Source organism: Lathamus discolor, chromosome 3 (genome assembly GCF_037157495.1).
Source record: "Lathamus discolor isolate bLatDis1 chromosome 3, bLatDis1.hap1, whole genome shotgun sequence".
Classification (NCBI taxonomy): domain Eukaryota; kingdom Metazoa; phylum Chordata; class Aves; order Psittaciformes; family Psittacidae; genus Lathamus; species Lathamus discolor.
Genome location: NC_088886.1, coordinates 148,087,965 through 148,105,654, shown reverse-complemented (window position 1 = coordinate 148,105,654; position 17,690 = coordinate 148,087,965). Strand labels below are relative to the sequence as shown.

Below are 17,690 nucleotides of genomic sequence, written 5' to 3'. Positions count from 1 at the left end.
GTATTAGTGAAGCCTGCAGGACCACAGATCAATAACACTCTTTTAGTCAGAGGCAGGAGGTACAAAGCAGCCGTCCTCCCTGAGATGCTACATATGCTTCTGGAGGAACATGGGCTGGGCTGCAACCTGTCCAGGTCTGCCTCCTGAAACCTTGACAGCTGAGGATACTAGGGATAGGCCAGTTACTTTTGTTTCCTATATATCATTTTATGTGTCTTGTAGGTCCCATACCACGCTCCTCATTCGTTCAGCTGCAATATATTCCTATTGTGCGATTCATTCGTGAGGGCAGAGGAATTGATGGAGCTTCTTTTGAGGATCTTGTTTATGATGTCTTTCCATGTCTTCTTGTACTGATGCCGTAGCAAAGAGTACACAAAAGGGTCTGAAACAGCTTTGCTGTAAGCTAAGCACTTGGAAATGATTCCCCAGTGGGAGTTGATGTGGACCACAGAGGATAATTCAACAAGTCTGTGGAAACAGGAAGGTTAAAAGAGTGAATATTCACATTAAAAATGTGGAACAACAGCACAATTGTAAGGCAAAGACCCTCCCCCAAAACACCAATTTATTCCTGGAAAACTGCAAGAAAACAAAAGAATGGCATACTCATGAAAATGAAATTATAGTCCTCCACTTATATATTTCTAACACTGCAAATGTAAACTTGAGGTCTATTTACTATGGATGCGACTACACACCTCCTGTCAGAGTGTCTTGGCCTCCAAACTTCAAGGCATCCTTGACTGTATGTTTAGCTGTACATTTACTGAGTCTGGAAGCATGTGTTACCTCCTAACAGGTTCTCTTACTCGTTTTCCTCTATTGAATTGTTGAAAGAATTTAGTGCAAAATGGAATAACTCCATCAGAATATGAGACAGTCTTCTAAAGGTCCCATTTATTTGCTATTAGAATATGCATTTTGGAGTCTAAAAACTGAGTACAGATCTCTGATGTAGAGCTGGGTTTTCAGCTCATCTGTCTCACTCAGGCATCAAGATATTTGATAAAGGGGCACCCTTCTCTGCAGGCTACTGTACCCTAGCCCTGTTTGTACTGTCTAGTGAACACTACTGTGGGGATCATAAATACTCTGTGATAAGCAGGTCAGCACTTCACAGAAAGTTTACTGCTGATGAAAAAGGTCACAAGGCATCTACTCAAAATAATTTCCTACATGACATATCCTCAACCATTACACTTTTAGGCTCTGTGCCAAATTTATCCATACAGACAATGTGTTTTACTTTCTGTAGTGACTCCATGGTTTTCAGTCCTAAAAAGATCTCGTTAGACAGTAACATTTCACTTCATTATATATTTTCTTCATTTGATGCTTTTGTGTATTTTTCTAGTGTGTGTCATAAGATCACATTTTTGGCAGCTGAAGTTCATCACAGACTTAATATAGCTCTAAAGGGAATGACAGGAATATCATCTCCCCCAGATATGTTTCCTGATGACTTTCACACTTAGTGTCACCACTGAATCCATCATGCACACCAAATTTAGCCACAAGTATTGTATAAAGTTATTTCTGTATAACCTAACATGATTTTTGAAGTATTGATGCAAAACCACACTTTGAGCACCAAAGGTTGAGATCAGGACACAAAGTGCCATTGCTTGGTCTTATGGGAGTCATATTCCCCTGCCATTAGCTATCTAAAAATGAAGCACCTAGTCTGAACTTATGGTTCTAAGTCCCCTCTTCAGCATCTGAGAAACCCCCTCACCAATGCTATCTGGCTTTCTTATCCAGTCCAGCTCCTAGAGAGAGAGTCTGATCCTTTAAACAGTTTGTCTGGGTCATAGGAAAAGCACAAAGGAAGGAAAATGCATCTTTGAGAGACAGCATAATATATCTTGAATTTAAAAACAACTTTCAAAGGCCAAACATTTACATTTGCAACAAATACAGCAAGGCAAAACTTTCAACTCATTTGAGGATGGAGGGAGAGAGGGAAGAGCTTTATCTATTTCTCATACCTGTTCTAACACAGATAGATCACTTTGTACTGGGACAGAGTATATTTACCAGTGAAATATTGATATCACCGCAAGGTTTTCTCTCTCCATGTCTTTGAGCAACACTGAAGGGCAGTTCTGTTCAATATGCTTCTACAGCTGCTGAGAAACTATTGATTCTTCTAGAGGACAAACAGCTGCATGTGCTGCTATGGAGCCCCACTATGCAAGGGCAAATAAGACTTTTGCTGAAACTGTCCCCAGCAGCAGGTACTGTCAAACCAGCCTGGAAAGTACTTCAATTTCTGATGTTTCTTCAGGCAAAGCACCAGATCCAAGGTGCATCCCGCAGCACGGTTCCTGCAGCAGCAGTGGTAACCGTGTTGGTACTTCAAGCAGTTTAGGGATGACGATTTTTTCCTTAGTCATTTTGTTCCCATTCCATAAACTTTCACTACATCATGTTGCTTAAAATAGCACTGGCAGATGGCATGGTCTGCCATATGCGCAGATGGCATTTGAGCATGAGACCATTTGACCATCATTTGAACATGAAAGTGAGACTAAGGAGCCTTAATTTGTTACACCACTGACTCAAAGATTCTGTCTTTTCTCCCTATTCTAGTTTGTCTGGACTACAAACTCCATGGCAAAAGCTCTGTATCTCCCTAGGTATGTGCACTGGGCTTAGCACCATGGTCTGCACCTACTGCTGGGGCTTTAACCACTGTCACAGCGTCAGTAATTCTAATACTGAGCATAGTTTTGTGCGTTTTGTACTAGCAATTTATTCACATTGTGTATCACTTTCTTTGGAAGTGAGGTGCACCTGTAAAATGACACTTTTAGGCGTGGTGACGTTAGGCAAAATACTCTTTGGGCTCACAGATGTGTGAGACATTTGAGGTGACCAGGCTATGTTACATGCAAATAGTTGGGAATTGCTCTTGCCCCTCTACTAGTACCACTTGTCTCAGCTTTTTACCATAAGCAGCTTTGAGATACCAAAGAATGGCCGTCTGTCCATTTCTCTCTCTTTTCATCTACACCAAACAAATGTTCTTTCAACCTTTCCTTGCATCTCATGGCTGATATCTTTCTTACCAAGTAGGATCGAAACCCAGACATAATTGTCATTTGCTCACACTGCCAGGTGGTCTCATTTGGTGTGTTCTCTCTTGTCTAATAAAATGTACCTTCTGTCACCCACATTGTTATGCTTTAAAACGAGAATTTACTATTTGAAAATTAATCATCTACTGAGTCATATTTACTTTGTTATCTACCATGAGCCATCTTTGTGATTCTTCACTTCATGTATTCGATGCCTTCTTTGTATTTTGAGTTTCATTGCGTTAAATTTCATCTGGTTGAGTTACTTTTTACTGAACGTTTTATAGATGTGAATTTGATCTAATTAAATTAAATCCAGTGGATGCCTCAAATGACCAAAGTATGACAGATTTGTGCCTGAGTCTCTGTCAGTCAGCTCTGCAAGATGTTAACAATCTCCATTTAAAGCATATCAAATAGACACTTCAGAGTTGCAAGCCTAGACTTGCTAATTTTACCTTCATTGACTGATCAGCTAAGCCTACACTTTTATCAACAGACTTTGAAATATTTTCCTTGATTACGTTCCTAAAGCATCCTTGATATTTACACATTTCACAATCCTTGTGTATTATTTTTGATGGCAAATTACATTTGCAGGTATCAAGCAGCAAACACAGAATCGGTGCAACTCTATTTTGTGTACAAACAATTAAATTTCAGTCTTTCAAGGCACGTCCCATACTTTATTGCCTCTGAAAGAGGGTTTTGTTTCTTATTTATGAAAGAAATTACATGAATAGCTTCAATATTCTTGAAATGTTTCAGCCAGAAAGAAGTCATTTTCAGTGAAGGAGCATTAATATTTCAGTGCTAGCTGTAAATTAAATTCTAGAGTATCAGCTACATAATTTCCTATCTTGCTTCCAGAAGCCACTCTTCTACCGTCTGGTCTTCAATATCTTTTTATTTCAAAGCTAGAAGATGTTTTTCTGTGATACTTGACACTTGGTACTTTGACCTCTTATGCAGATAATACACACTGAAAGCCCTTTATATACAAATGAAGTTAATCACTACAGTAAAATGTTTTCATGAACATGTACACATCCAGCTGGAAGGCTCCTACAACAGCAAGATGTCTGTTATGTATTACATAAACCTGAGAACTTAACTGAGTATGGAGAAAACTCTGGATAAACCAGTCTTAAACAAGCTGAAATCTCTTCTTGTTCAGGAACGAAACAAAGCTGGCAGTGCATTTGGAGCTGGTAGATGATGTAGCTCTTACAACAAACACAGTCTTTTCCTTAAGGATTTGTATCAGCTCTTGTGTTCCTAATATTTCTGTCATATTTCAGATTCTTTTTGTCTCCACACAAGTCCCATAGTATCAGAATTATCCTTTTATTTTTTTCTATTGCGCTATCGATATGAATAGCTGAGCATGAGTTCTATCTTGAAGTTTATTTTACTTTATTTTCACCTCATTGCTTAGTAGGCTGAATTCTTTGTATGCTAGTGAAAAAGCCCTATTTTAGTAATTGTTTCCTAATACAAAAATGGCATCACAGTTATCATTACCTCATTTACTCTTAGCCAGTTTTGCTTCTGAAGTGATGCTTCTGAGAGGAAGCAGTACCAATTTTGGACTCCTGTAGCTAGACCTGCAAATCCTGCAAACCATTGCTTTTAGTTCCTGTTCCCCACAGTTGCAAGAACCATCTCCCAGCACAGAGATAAGAGGGTAGCAAACAGGACTGGCCAGCTTGTACCAAAAGGTATTTCCACCTAGGAGGAAAATTACCTAACATCAGCTGAAGCTTTTGACCAGAAGGCCTCTTTCTTCAGATGTGTCAACCTAAGACTGCATGGGAAAATCGTGCATTTATATGGACAGACAGGTAGGAACATAACTTGAAGAAGAACTCTTGAGCTGCTCCTGCCTGAGCAGGGTCTGCATGTAGAAGGCAGGCAACCAATTTAAAAGCACAGTTGCAGTTTGCTTATGCTTGTCCCCCAGAGATGACAAAGAGAACATCAATCTTCTGCCTGTTCCACCATCCTCCTCTGTAACTGGAGGACTGGGGTTATGAACTTCTTTATGATATTTCTTCAGGATTTTTAATTCAAGGCACATTTCCTCACACATTAACAGCACTTATTAACTTACGTATGCAAAGTTCTGTATTTCAATATGAAATGCCTGGAACTGGAAATGAATATTAGAAAGTGGTACGACATACTTTAAGTTTTCTTATGCGAAAGCTCTTTGCAGAAAGTGTTTTGAACAATGTGATTGAATTGCCTAATGATAAATATAGCAAAAGAAGAGATGTGTACTAATAGAATATTTACAAACCAAGAAACAAGCTACGCCTAGAAATATTTACTATGGGGTAATACAACTGTCATATAGGTATAGTGGAAACACTGAAGTAAAAAGAATCAGGTTCTACTTAAAGTCAGCTACTGAACTAATTAGAAAGGCATTTTCTTGATAAAAGAGGTGTCTAAACTAATTTTTACCTTGATGCAATCTGAAAACTCTGGTTTATCTAGAGAAGAATTTATCTGGTTAGGGTTATTAGCACAACTCTGTGACTGGTTCATGGAATTACTACAGACAACTATTAGTTTCTCGTGTGTAAGCAGAAAGATGTTTTATAATAAAAGCTTTGATTTGCTGCTTTCACACCTCAGTACATGAAGTACTTAAAAGCACATTTAATTTAAGCGTATTGCTGATTAGATTTGGCTGTCCGAATTAGAAGCTCAGCAACAGACTTCATCAACTGTCTTCTGTTCACTGCCTTGAACTAATTGACTGCCTCCATCTCTGCCTCTACCTACAAAGCACTGGACTTGGTCCAGAAAATAATACTTGTTTACATCATTAAGCTCAAAAGCCTCCTACTCCCCTTGACCACTAATTAGTAGTGTAGACCAGTAATGAGTGGTGTAGACCAGTAACGAGTGGTGTAGACCAGTAATGAGTGGTGTCCCTCAGGGATCAGTGCTGGGACCGGTCTTGTTTAATATCTTCATCACTGACATGGACAGTGGGATTGAGAGCGCCCTCGGCAAGTTTGCCGATGACACCAAGCTGTGTGGTCCGGTTGATACGCTGGAGGGAAGGGATGCCATCCAGAGGGACCTTGACACGCTTGTGAGGTGGGCTGATGCCAACCTGATGAAGTTCAACCATGACAAGTGCAAGGTCCTACACCTGGGTCGGAGCAATCCCAGGCACAGCTACAGATTGGGCAAAGAAGAGATTCAGAGCGGCCCTGCAGAGAAGGACTTGGGGGTGCTGGTCGATGAGAAAATGAACATGGGCCGGCTGCAGTGTGCGCTCGCAGCCCAGAAAGCAACCGTATCCTGGGCTGCATCAAAAGGAGCGTGACCAGCAGGGCGAAGGAGGTGATCCTGCCCCTCTGCTCTGCTCTTGTGAGACCTCACCTGGAGCATTGTGTGCAGTTCTGGTGTCCTCAACATAAGAAGGACATGGAACTGTTGGAACAAGTCCAGAGGAGGCCACGAGGATGATCAGGGGACTGGAGCACCTCCCGTATGAAGACAGGCTGAGGAAGTTGGGGCTGTTCAGCCTGGAGAAGAGAAGGCTGCATGGGGACCTCAGAGCAGCCTTCCAGTACCTGAAGGGGGCCTATAGGGATGCTGGGGAGGGACTCTTCATCAGGGACTGTAACAACATGACAAGGGGTAATGGGTTCAAACTTAAACAGGGGAAGTTTAGATTGGATTTAAGGAGGAAATTCTTTCCTGTTAGGGTGGTGAGGCACTAGAATGGGTTGCCCAGGGATGCTGTGAATGCTCCATGCCTGGTGGTGTTCAAGGCCGGGTTGAACGAAGCCTTGGGTGGGATGGTTTAGTGTGAGGTGTCCTTGCCCATGGCAGGGGGGTTGGAACTGGATGATCTTGAGATCCTTTCCAACCCTAACTATTCTATGATTCTATGGCTTCAGCACCCTCAGCCATACATGTGAGGCATAGGGAAGTCTTAGAACAGGATAGTGTCCAGCAAAGTCTCTCAAGTAGCTAAAGAGGGAATTCCCACCTCTGGCAGTGTTCAAGGCCAGGGTGGACGGGGCTTGGAGAAACCTGCACTAGTGGAAGGTGTCCCAGCCCATGGCAGGGGTTGGAACTGGATGAGCTTCAAAGTCCATTTCAAGCAAAGCCGTTCTAGAATTGTATGATTCCGTAATTCCTTGTATCTTGTTGAGCAGAATCCCCCTGATGTTTCAGAATTGAAAAGTCCAGGAAAATTATAGCCTTCACCCTGCCTGACAAGTGTCCAAGTCTACCCCTGTGCAGGCAAGCATCTTCATGCATTCAGAAAGCTATATTGTGACTCTTCTTATCATTGCTCTCTCTGGCAAAGCTATCAGTCCTCAGCAGACTGAAGGGGAATATTTAAATGGCCTTTGTATGGACTAAAGGGAGGAGGCTAAGGATTTTTCTAACCCCTCTTCTGTATCTTATGTTTACTGGGAAACAAATTAGGATGCCACAGAGTTAAGAGAAAGTGAAGGAGGTAGTGCCTGTTTGCTGGGCTGAGATGCCTATGGAGAAGCACAAAAATACTTCTGACAGTTCTGGTTAGAGCACTCAGCGTCATTCAAGATGAAGCTGCCAGCTATTCTGGGACTGTGACGATTCTCATTAAGTTCAGAGACCCAGCATAAAATGAAAATTAACCATTTGCAATGCGACAAATGCTTCAATATCTTATACCCTGGGAACTAAGGTGAAATGTCCATAATTATTAATCCTCTCATACTCTTTGAGAGTGTGGGGTACAGTGTCTTTTTGTGACTACTAAGTGAAAGTGAAGGTAAATCTAGTCACACTGTTACAAATATATTTGCAACATTGTTATAAATAAATAGCATAAATCAATTACCTATTATTGTCATGAACATAAAACCAATGTGACATGCAGGTTTCTATTTTTACCAAGAGATTTCAATACCTTCTTGTGAAGGTATCTAACAAAATTAACAGTTTTGTTAGAAATAGAAATTCAAGATATTATGCTGAATTAGAAAAACTTGGCGTTGGCACATGCCCACTTATATGAAGCCTTAATTCAGCTTTTTTAATGATTATTTATGATGGATCTGAGTTTGGCTGAAGTCAGCCCCAATAATTTCTATTTGATAGCATTGGAATAGGAGATACTTTAAAAATATTCTTTCCTTTCTCTATTCTGCATAGCAGCATTTCAGTTTTTCCAGAGTCTTTTAATAAGGAATGCAAGTTGTAAATTTTCTTCAACTAGATAACACTTTTCTGGATATATTAACTTTCCAATACTTTATGTTTCATAGGAGTAATTTTGTGTTTCCCACAGGAGCCATTCGCAAAGATAAACTAGCAGATAGATAGACATCTGACCATAAATCAGAGGATTTTCCTTTAGCCATATAACAGAACAGCTTTGATATTTGATGTTTATGACTAATAAACTCTATCCAGCCAGACAAAACTATCATTTAAGTCTGTGGACCATGTTCTCACCTCAGTTGGATCTTGTTGACCAGATTTTTACAGTCTGACCTATTCAGACAAGTACCTCTCCCTGAACCAGGGTGGGAATCTGAAGAAAGCCGGCAAAATCCCATGGGCTGACTTCCTAAATCAAATTACTACCATGCAACCAACACATTGACCGGGTTGATGGGACAGAGTTTGGTTCGCAGACTGAATCAGGATTGTATCACATAAGCACTATGACATTTTGTATAGGGCTTTTTTAGCCCAGTAAATGCAGTCTCTGTCATAAGAGTTGAAACAGTGCACAACATTTTTTACAGAAGACTTGAATCATTTTCTGGCTCGGACTGGCCTACTTTTCTGAGCTAAGAGTGCATCTAAGTACTCTTTTCCAGTACGTAGGTTCACACTTACCTCGTAATTACATAAGGTGCAAAACAAAGTATGAAAGTACCGATAAAGGTACTTATTTTCTTTGTTGCTCGCTGCCTCCTCCTCTTTTGTTCTTCTAGACAACGCTCTCTTACGCTGCGTGACATTCAACACAAACAAGAACATGAATCATAATATCAGGTAGCAGATTTTAATGGTTTTACTTATGGAACAACGGAAATCAATCTTTCTAGGAACTGTTGTAATCACAGAAGTCAATATCGGGTGCACTGCATTTATGTGGGGCAATACCAAGTATTAATTCATTGTATGATCATTCTCCTCTCCAAAAACAATCACTGAGAAATACATGATTATACATTCATACGCACACACCCCCATCATATAGGTTTATATATAGTAAAGGTGGTGGAATTCAGCCTTGAATTCAGTTACAGCTCCTTTTTGTATTACTGTAAGCAGCATTTTGAACCCAGAGTTTGCCTCATGTTATTCAGAGACTTGGAAAATATCCAAAGTGGGGTAGGCAGCATGCTACTTCCCTAGAAACAGCAATTCTAACATCACTACCTTAGATAGGAGAAACTTCCCAGCAAGATAAGCAGTAAAACGCAATGAAATAATAACAGGGAAAAATCATGCTCTCAACATTCAGCCCAGTGTTGGAGCAATCACTGTATCCCATAGCTGTGAACTGCGTGGCCATAAATCTTCTGTGCTCTGCCTGTGCTGAATGTTCTGCAAAGCTGGGAATCATATAAAAAATCCCCGGCGCTGTGATATTCTATGATGACTGCTCGCCTCACATCAGCATTGATTCCCAAATAAACAGGTACAAATTAGTCATCCTCTGGGATTTTTTGCTACCTGTGGCATTTTAGGACAAAAGTTTCTCTTTTGGTTTTCCCAGTGATCTCACCAGAGCATCAGAAAAGCTGGTAAGGCCTTTGGTGTGCCAGCCAGGTGATTGGAGCAGGAGCTGAGATCACACTTCCACCGCAGGAAATCTCCTTTGGAATCAGTATATTAGCTTACGAAAAGAGTAATAACATCAAAACCCATCCTCCTTCTCTACCTGCTTGTGTAACTCCTATGCTTTTTGTGCATTTTGAGGGAAATGGATGAGTTACTCTCTTCACCAGATGGTTAGATTGGATGGGCAGCACTGGTTGTATCTCCCAGAGCAGCAGGGCCATCTGTACCTGAACAAATCCCTTTGGGAAAGGGCAAAACAAAAGCCAGACTGAGTCCTGAAACCCCTCTCTACACACATAACACTGCTACGTGTTGACTGATTGCATAGATCTGGTGGTAACGCAATCAGACCTTGGGCAAACTGAATGGTCTGGCCCCTGTGCTGAATTTTATAACTGCTTAGCATCACTCTCCGGTTTTATTATAAATTTATAACTGATGACTCATTGTCAGATTCCACACTTACACATATTAATAGCTAAGAGATTTATGGCCATACTCTTATGTTACTTGCTGTGTCTACATATGTTTGATCATCATCTAAACATGTTCTGTCCCGAGGATCTCAGTGTGCTTCAGTAATCTCTGTGGCAATGAGTCTCAAGTTACTTTTTGGTTCTGGTAGAGAAAATGTGTTTCCTTTGCTCTGTTTTCCGTATGGTATATAATGGTATACATTGTCAGTACCCGGAGCTGTTATCATGATATGCAAAATGAAATAAATTCTGGAGGAAAAGTTTGTTCTCCTAGAAATAGCAAATTGTCTTCCTGTCAAAGAATATGCGTAAGTAGAATGAAAACACATCTAAATGTGTTACATGTTCTGTGTCTGAGTTATTTGCAGCTAGAAATGACAGCTCAGAAGAAAAAAAATCCACCTTTTCAAGAGAACCTATGTACTTTGAGTTCTGCAAGAGCTAGAGAGCTTGGAGTATTTTTAGGCGCAGACAGATGATCTTTGACAGCTTAACCTAAGTCCTGTGTTATTAAACTCATAGTATCCCATGCACACAGTAATGTAGGAAAAGCAATCTCTGAAGTAGGTTAAACTGGGGGGGGGGGTGTTAGGGTGTAAAGGTGGCATGGTTTTTATCTCTAACAGTCTCCCCAGTAACATCTTTTCCTTCCTGGCACATAGAAAGCTGTCTTTCAATCCTGGAGCTCACACATGACTTGGGAAGTCCTGATACACTTCAGACAGTTTCTTTTGTTCAGCCTTTCCAGGTGTAGCTAATAAATACCACATCATAGGGGAAGGTACTTTATCTCACTTCTTCACATAGACAATGTACGTAGATGAGTACTCTGCTTTTGCATATACTTTCATGCACTAAGATAAGAACATACATGCGAGTTCCAGCAGTGACACTAGTAATAGAAGTGGATTATTGACTAAGCTTTTGTTTAAAGCTCTTAATATCTTGGAAAGTCTTGGAAATATTCCTTTGAAGGTTTGGTATTTTAAACAACCTTTATGAGATACTGGACCTTAAAGATGCATAAAGCTGAATACACCAAAAATATAGTATAGATAATTTGAGTGAAGAAACACATGGGTTAAGCACTTAAGCAGGATCTTTCCCAAACTTCTCACAATACTTAAGATATCTTGGTCTTAAGAACAAAGTCAAGAAAAAAGCAGTATCCAGTAAAACTGCCTAAGCTAACTTGAAAGGGCATGTGCCCTCAACATTCACATGAATCTGCGTGGTATTTAGAGATTTCCTTTGCACTCGTCTTGAATGATCTTCAGAAGATCACTCATGTCTTTCCAAGTCACAGGTGATGAAGCCATCTGTCATAATGCCTGTCTCTGGACCCCCTTGTAGATGGATTCTGAGTCACAGGAAGCAGAAAATTGTCTGTACACATTTCTCAGCCTTGAAACTAGACCGTGCAAAAAGCCAGAGGAGTCAGGGTAGTCTAAGGTGGGATTGCAAACTTAGTTCTCTCATGTGAATTCTCCCAGCATCCATGTCTATGCTGTTAGGTACTATGGCAAACACTGAAAACGCCTGTATGTGTGTATATATATATATATATATATATATATCTCACTTCTGCAACTCAAATGATGTTGTTGCTATGTCCGAGCTTTATGAATGTCACTGACTTCTCCAGGAGACCTTCAGCTTTTGTGTAGCTCTCACAGCAGGGAAGGCTATCTGAGGTCTAGCCCTTTCAGTGGCGGTAGCTGTCCCAGTTAAGGCAACATCACTGTAGACCATATCAGCCACCAGTTATGCAGTCTAAAAAGGAAGCTAAAACTCTCCTTTCTTAGAGAGAAGCATTAGAATAACCTGATGTGAGAGATAAATAAGAGTTAGTACTACAGGTTACTCGCCTCCTCTGAAGAAAGGAGATATTATTCCCACAGCCCCATTGAATCCACCCCTCTGTGCAATGACTGCACACATCCTCAAGTTAACCTAGACCGGAAAAAATGCAGAGGAGGGGAAACAGCATTGGGATCTTTGTCCTTTTCCTAAACTTTGCTGTGCAGTCCAAGCATACTTTAAGCATTAGGCACAACGATTGCTGTTTCAAATAGCCCTGGTAGGTTTATGGCACTGTCAGGGAGTAACCATCACGTCTCACAGTGCGTGCAGGAGCTAAGACCAGTTGAGTCACAGTGTAGCAACCAGACAGCACGTAGGGCAGGAGAGTGTTTTTTCCTCTATGTGACTTGGTGAATAAGGGAAGATTTATACATGTGTTTCTCAAGAACAGTTCTAGGAGTTGCCCAAAGTTCTGCTCTGCATACTTGGTCAAGAGAAAGATCAAACAGCTTAAGTGGAGAATTCTGAGCAAATGTTCCTGTTCCTCAACGGTGTGTTGTCCTGCCTTGATCCTTTCAGATTTATTTGTCTTGGGCTTAGGAATCTCCAAATTATGACCTTTTTTTGAGGACAGCCACATTGCTTTCAGTCGTGAAGCCCTGCTCCTGGCTGGCTGCTAATGGAGAGAGCTGGCTTTTGCCTCCAGCTTGCAGAGCAAAGGACACTGAAGGGGGTTCAGGTGGGATGTCTGGCTCAGGACTGCCCTCTTTAACTGCTCTCAGCTTTCCTCAGCTCCAGGCAGACTTCTGCCCCAGTATCAGACACCAGCTCTGCATCCCTTCCAGATCCAGACATACCTATTCATGCAAGATTTATAGTTTGTGTCTAATCCCTGACGTGACTCTTTGCACAGTATCCAGGACACATTCATTCCCCTTTGGAGCTTGCCTTCAACCTCTTTATCCTCCCAGCCCCCAGAGACTTTTCTCCTCCTCTGTCTAGGCACAAGGGGCTTGCTTAAAGACTGTAATTTGAAATTAACTTTATACTTCCCTTTGCTTGTTGTATTAACATCACTACTGAAGTCTCTCACTTAGATGTAAGCATAGGTACTTGAGTGCATGCATTTTGCAGGTGTTACTCCCTGACAATTCTGCCTTCAGGAAAAATTAAGTTACAGAGAGCATGGCAATAAGGAAACTGCTGGGTGAAGGAGTGGGACACAGCACCCAGCTTCCCATCAGAATTCCAACTGAAGGGACATATGCAGCCTCTGCCTGCTCCTTCTTAGGGTTCCAGCAGCGTTTTGGGCTGACAGTGTCAAAAATGCAAATCTATCGACTGCCAAATCCACCTTCGGAGACAAACGGCAGTGATCTGATCACTGTCTCAAAGGGAAGTGCATGCCCAGCCAAAACTGCCTGTTTGTTTGCTCTGCCCCCAAAACAAGCCCTTAAGCAGAACAAAAAAGAGTTGCTTCTGTAGCCGCTAAAACAAATACAAGTAAAAGAAACATGCAAAACAGAAACTAACAAGAAGGATGCTTGCTTTCTCCCCCTCCCCATCCCCTGCTGTGACACAAATCAGACTGTATTTAACATCATACCGAACCCTGTCCTTGCTTCCTCTGCAGGGAAGAGTCTCACTTGCTGAACACACCGGCACCTTACCTGGGATGAATGTCCACAAGCAGCACCAGGGTCTGCATAGTGATCACGTCAATCCGCTTACAGTGAAACCGTGCCACCTTCAGCACTTTTAGATATGTGAAACACAGGACTATAAGGGAGAGGAGGAAGCTGAGGGTGTGAAAGACCCCAGTGAAAATCACAAACTGTGTCCTATCCTCTGGTCTCTTGTTGTACAGGGTGCAGGAGGCATAGAGGTGATGGAAACCCACCCAGGAGAGAGAAGCTGCCACTATCGGGAACGACACTGAGTGCAACCACGTGTAGCTCAGTATGAGAGCAGCATCTCTGTACCTCATTTTGGAGTGATAACTTAGAGGGAAGACCACAGCAATCCACCTGTCAATGCTCAAAGCTGCCATGCTCAACATGGAGTTCGTGGTGAGGAAAGTCTCCAGGAAACCCACAATGTGGCAGATCTGATCTCCTCCTGGTTGACTCTTGTAAATGATCCCAGCCAAGGTCAGGGGCATGTTCAAAACAGTCATCAACAGGTTGCAGAAGGTGAGGTTGAGGATGAACAATCCCGGGACCTGCTTGCGGATGTCAGCGCTGTACAGGAAGCACATCAGCACCAGCACGTTGGCCAGCAGGGCCACGAGCATCAGCACCACCACCACGAAAGCCAGGATCACCTCCCAAATGCTCATGGTGCGTCCAGTCACAGGAGGGACATCTCCGAAACTGCTCCACGCCGGCACCCGGGGAACATGGTGCAAGGTGCACCCACCTCGCCCTCCTCCCCAGCCTGCTCACACTCTTGCATGCCCTCCGTATTTTTAGAAGAGCTGCAGTTTTCGTCTCCAACCTCCCCCTCCTCGCTGCTCCTTTCCACGTCAACGTTTCCCGAGACGTGCACAAAAGCACTGGGAATGCCCATCAAACTGCGAGGAGGGCTTAAAAAATATCAGCAGGACTGAACCACTGTCTCCATTCGGTCCATTGGAAAGAGAGAGGGTTATTCCGAGCAACTGCTCTCCTGAGATCCCTAATTACCAACCCCAAGCTTGCAAGCAATTCACCGAGTGAATTGTGCTCCCCTTCTCTCTTGCTTTCTGTCTGTCTCTGTCTCTGTCTCCTGCTCTTTCTCTCCCCTCCCCTCTCCTCCAACCCTCACTCCCTTCCAGACTGAATGTAACCTGCTTTTTATGATCACAGATAAAAACCCCATTAATGGATTAAAGCATGCACACTGCTGGTGATTCGCAAACGTGATTATGTCATCCCCACCCCACAACCCCTCCCCTTCTCCTTGCGACTAGACTTTCCTCAAGAGAATCCCATGCTTTCATTTAATTGATTTAGCCATTAATTTGCAAAGAGACATGTAACCGAATTCCTGCACTCCAGTGTATTTCCTACATCTCGGTGCATCACTTTCACAGTTGCTGCTTGCACTCAGCAAGCGGCTTTCGTTTCTCTTCATTAGCTGTGCTCAAAAAGATGAGGGGGAAAATAATGGATGCATTCTGCTACTTCCCTGGGTCTGTCATTAGGCTAACCAGGACGGTTTTACTGCTCTAGTTTAGCCCTTTGCAGTCCTATGTCTCCAAGCACAATGTGCAGGAGGGAAAAGATTGCCTCTCTTCCTCCTGTAAAAACAGGGAAAACAAAGCCCCAGATGCCACTGTCACATACCCAAGGGCACAGAGCAGGTGAGTGGCAGAGGCAGCAACGTGCTGCTGGTCTTGTTATTCAGCCAGGCTTTCTCCTCTTCAACAGCCTTTGCTTCTTCCTAATCAAAGCTTCCTTCCCTGTGAGGGTGAGCACTCTGTGAGATCAAAACCAAGCAGCAGCTTGGCAAAGGAAATAGGAATGAGTCTGTATTGCACATAATTAAGTGTTAAAATCAAGTTTGTTTTAAAGGGCAGAGTGGGAACTGTTTTCTGCTTGCCTTTCCTGTCTCTTTAAAACAGTTTTCACTGGGAATGTTGCGAGTTTGTGAGCAATCGGGACAGCTTTCTCATCAAGGCAGCCAAGCCTTAATCCCTGCACAATAACAAGGCAAAGGATACCCTGCAGCACAGCTATTGTGGCTCAGTAAGTGCCTCTGCACGTGTGCAAGAGCTGGATGCTGAGGTGGATTTCTCCTCCGTGCTCGCAGCCCTTGCCAGAGCCATGCACACTCGGTTTCCAGCAGCTATTCATTGCACTCGGATTCAGCCACTCAGTAACAGAGCTGTCACCCTGCACCATGTCAGTGCATTGCATGTTATAGGAAGGGCCTTTCTCTTCCATTTCTGTTTCGTTTTCTTAAACCAGGCTTTAAAGGGCTAATAGAGACAGAAGACTGTCATCAAGGGCAGATGGGACTCTCTGGGACAGTGTAATGGGGTGCAGCTGAGAGCTCCCTGTCTCCAAAACACGTCCTCATGCTGCGTGGATGAGAAGCAGGACTCTGGTCTCTCCCAGTCTTTTCTTGGGGCAGTGGTCCAAAGCTACATGAGAATAGCCTAAAGGTGAGCCCTTTTAATAAGAGGAGTCTTTACCCTCTTAGGAGAGGCAGGCTGAGGAGATGAGAGAGAAGATGCAGATCTTCTCTATGGCATCAGGCTGAGAGAACTGGACTTGTTCAGCCTGCAGAAGAGAAGGCTCCTGAAGGGGAGACCTGAGAGCAGCTCCAGTGCCTAAAGGGGCTGCAGGAAACCTGGAGAGGGGCTTGGGACAAGGGCCTATAGGGACAGGCCAAGGGGAATGGCTTGAACCTGCCCGAGGGGAGACTGAGATGAGCTCTTAGGCAGAAGCTCTTCCCTGTGAGGGTGCTGAGGCGCTGGCACAGGGTGCCCAGAGAAGCTCTGACTGCCCCATCCCTGGCAGTGCTCAAGGCCAGGTTGAACACAGGGGCTTGGAGCAAGCTGCTCCAGTGGAAGGGGTCCCTTGTAGCAGGAAGGGCTGGAATTAGATGATTTTTAAGGTCCTTTCTCCTTAGATAGGAAGCAACAGTCCTGGCTGAGAAAGGTGACCCAGCATCAGCAGCCTGAGCAGGCTCTCCATGTTACAGTGCCTATCCAGCTTTGAGTGCCAGCTCAAAGCTCAGCAAGCAAATACAACTGCCAGCCCTAGGAAGTAACCTGGGAAGAGTTGGGAGACAAGAAGAAAAATGTGGCAAGACTTGCTAGGAGATGAGGAAGGACAGTGAAAAAGGAGAAAACTTGGTGACGTACAGGAGGGCAGCAGGTACTCTGTGACAGTGGTAGAGGGGAATCTCATACCCACTCGGTGTCAGTGACTGCTCCTCCCCTTGCTCATCCTTCTCCTTGGCTCAAAACAATCCTGCAAGCTCCCAGCAGCACAAATCGTTCAAGGTCCTGCAGCACAGCATGGGGTAATTTAGCCATTTATCCTGCCTTGCAACACACAAGGTTTTGGGTTTATCAGGATGTTACCTGAAGCACCGTGCTGTTTTCCCTTTAATGAGCTGTGGTGCCTCACAGATTCAAAAGCTCTTCTGGAGAGTAAACCCCTGGTGTGACAGGAGGTCTGGCGTCAGTGTCAAGCCTGGTTGACAGGGAGGGGGGAAATTTGTGTCTGGAGAAAAAGGATTAGGGATAACAGTCAGGAAAAGAGGATTCTCCCAAAATGATGGATAGATGTGAAATAATAGGAGGCAGAATGATATAGTTCACTGAAGAAGCAATGATGCAATATGAAAGGTCAGATTTGGGAGTGGCATGGGTTTGACATCGCAGTGGATTTGCCATGAGGGGGCCAAAGTGGAGCTAGTGTTGTGGAGAAAATGGTGGACAAGGGGTAACAGTGGACAGGGCAGGAGAAGCTGGCAGGGCTGTGGACTGGTCCCATTGGATCTCTTTACC

General features: G+C 43.2%; 1 protein-coding gene across 1 annotated transcript; it reads right to left on the bottom strand.

Moving 5' to 3' along the window:
• Positions 1–239: 239 nt before the first annotated feature.
• On the bottom strand, positions 240–14,525 carry GPR26 (G protein-coupled receptor 26). Its single transcript, XM_065672963.1, has 3 exons — positions 13,858–14,525; positions 8,955–9,068; positions 240–471 (listed from the first exon to the last, which is right to left on the bottom strand). Exons 1-3 carry the CDS (start codon positions 14,523–14,525, stop codon positions 240–242), a joined length of 1,014 nt encoding a protein of 337 aa, XP_065529035.1.
• Between the last annotated feature and the right edge of the window lie 3,165 nt (positions 14,526–17,690).

Coding starts and splice junctions, on each gene's coding strand:
- GPR26 (XM_065672963.1), bottom strand. CDS start 14,525: ATGAGCATTTGGGAGGTGATCCTGGCTTTCGTGGTGGTGGTGCTGATG. Junction 9,069..13,857: donor CTTGTGGACATTCATCCCAG/GTAAGGTGCCGG, acceptor AATGTCACGCAG/CGTAAGAGAGCGTTGTCTAG. Junction 472..8,954: donor GCACCTTATGTAATTACGAG/GTAAGTGTGAAC, acceptor CTGTTTCCACAG/ACTTGTTGAATTATCCTCTG.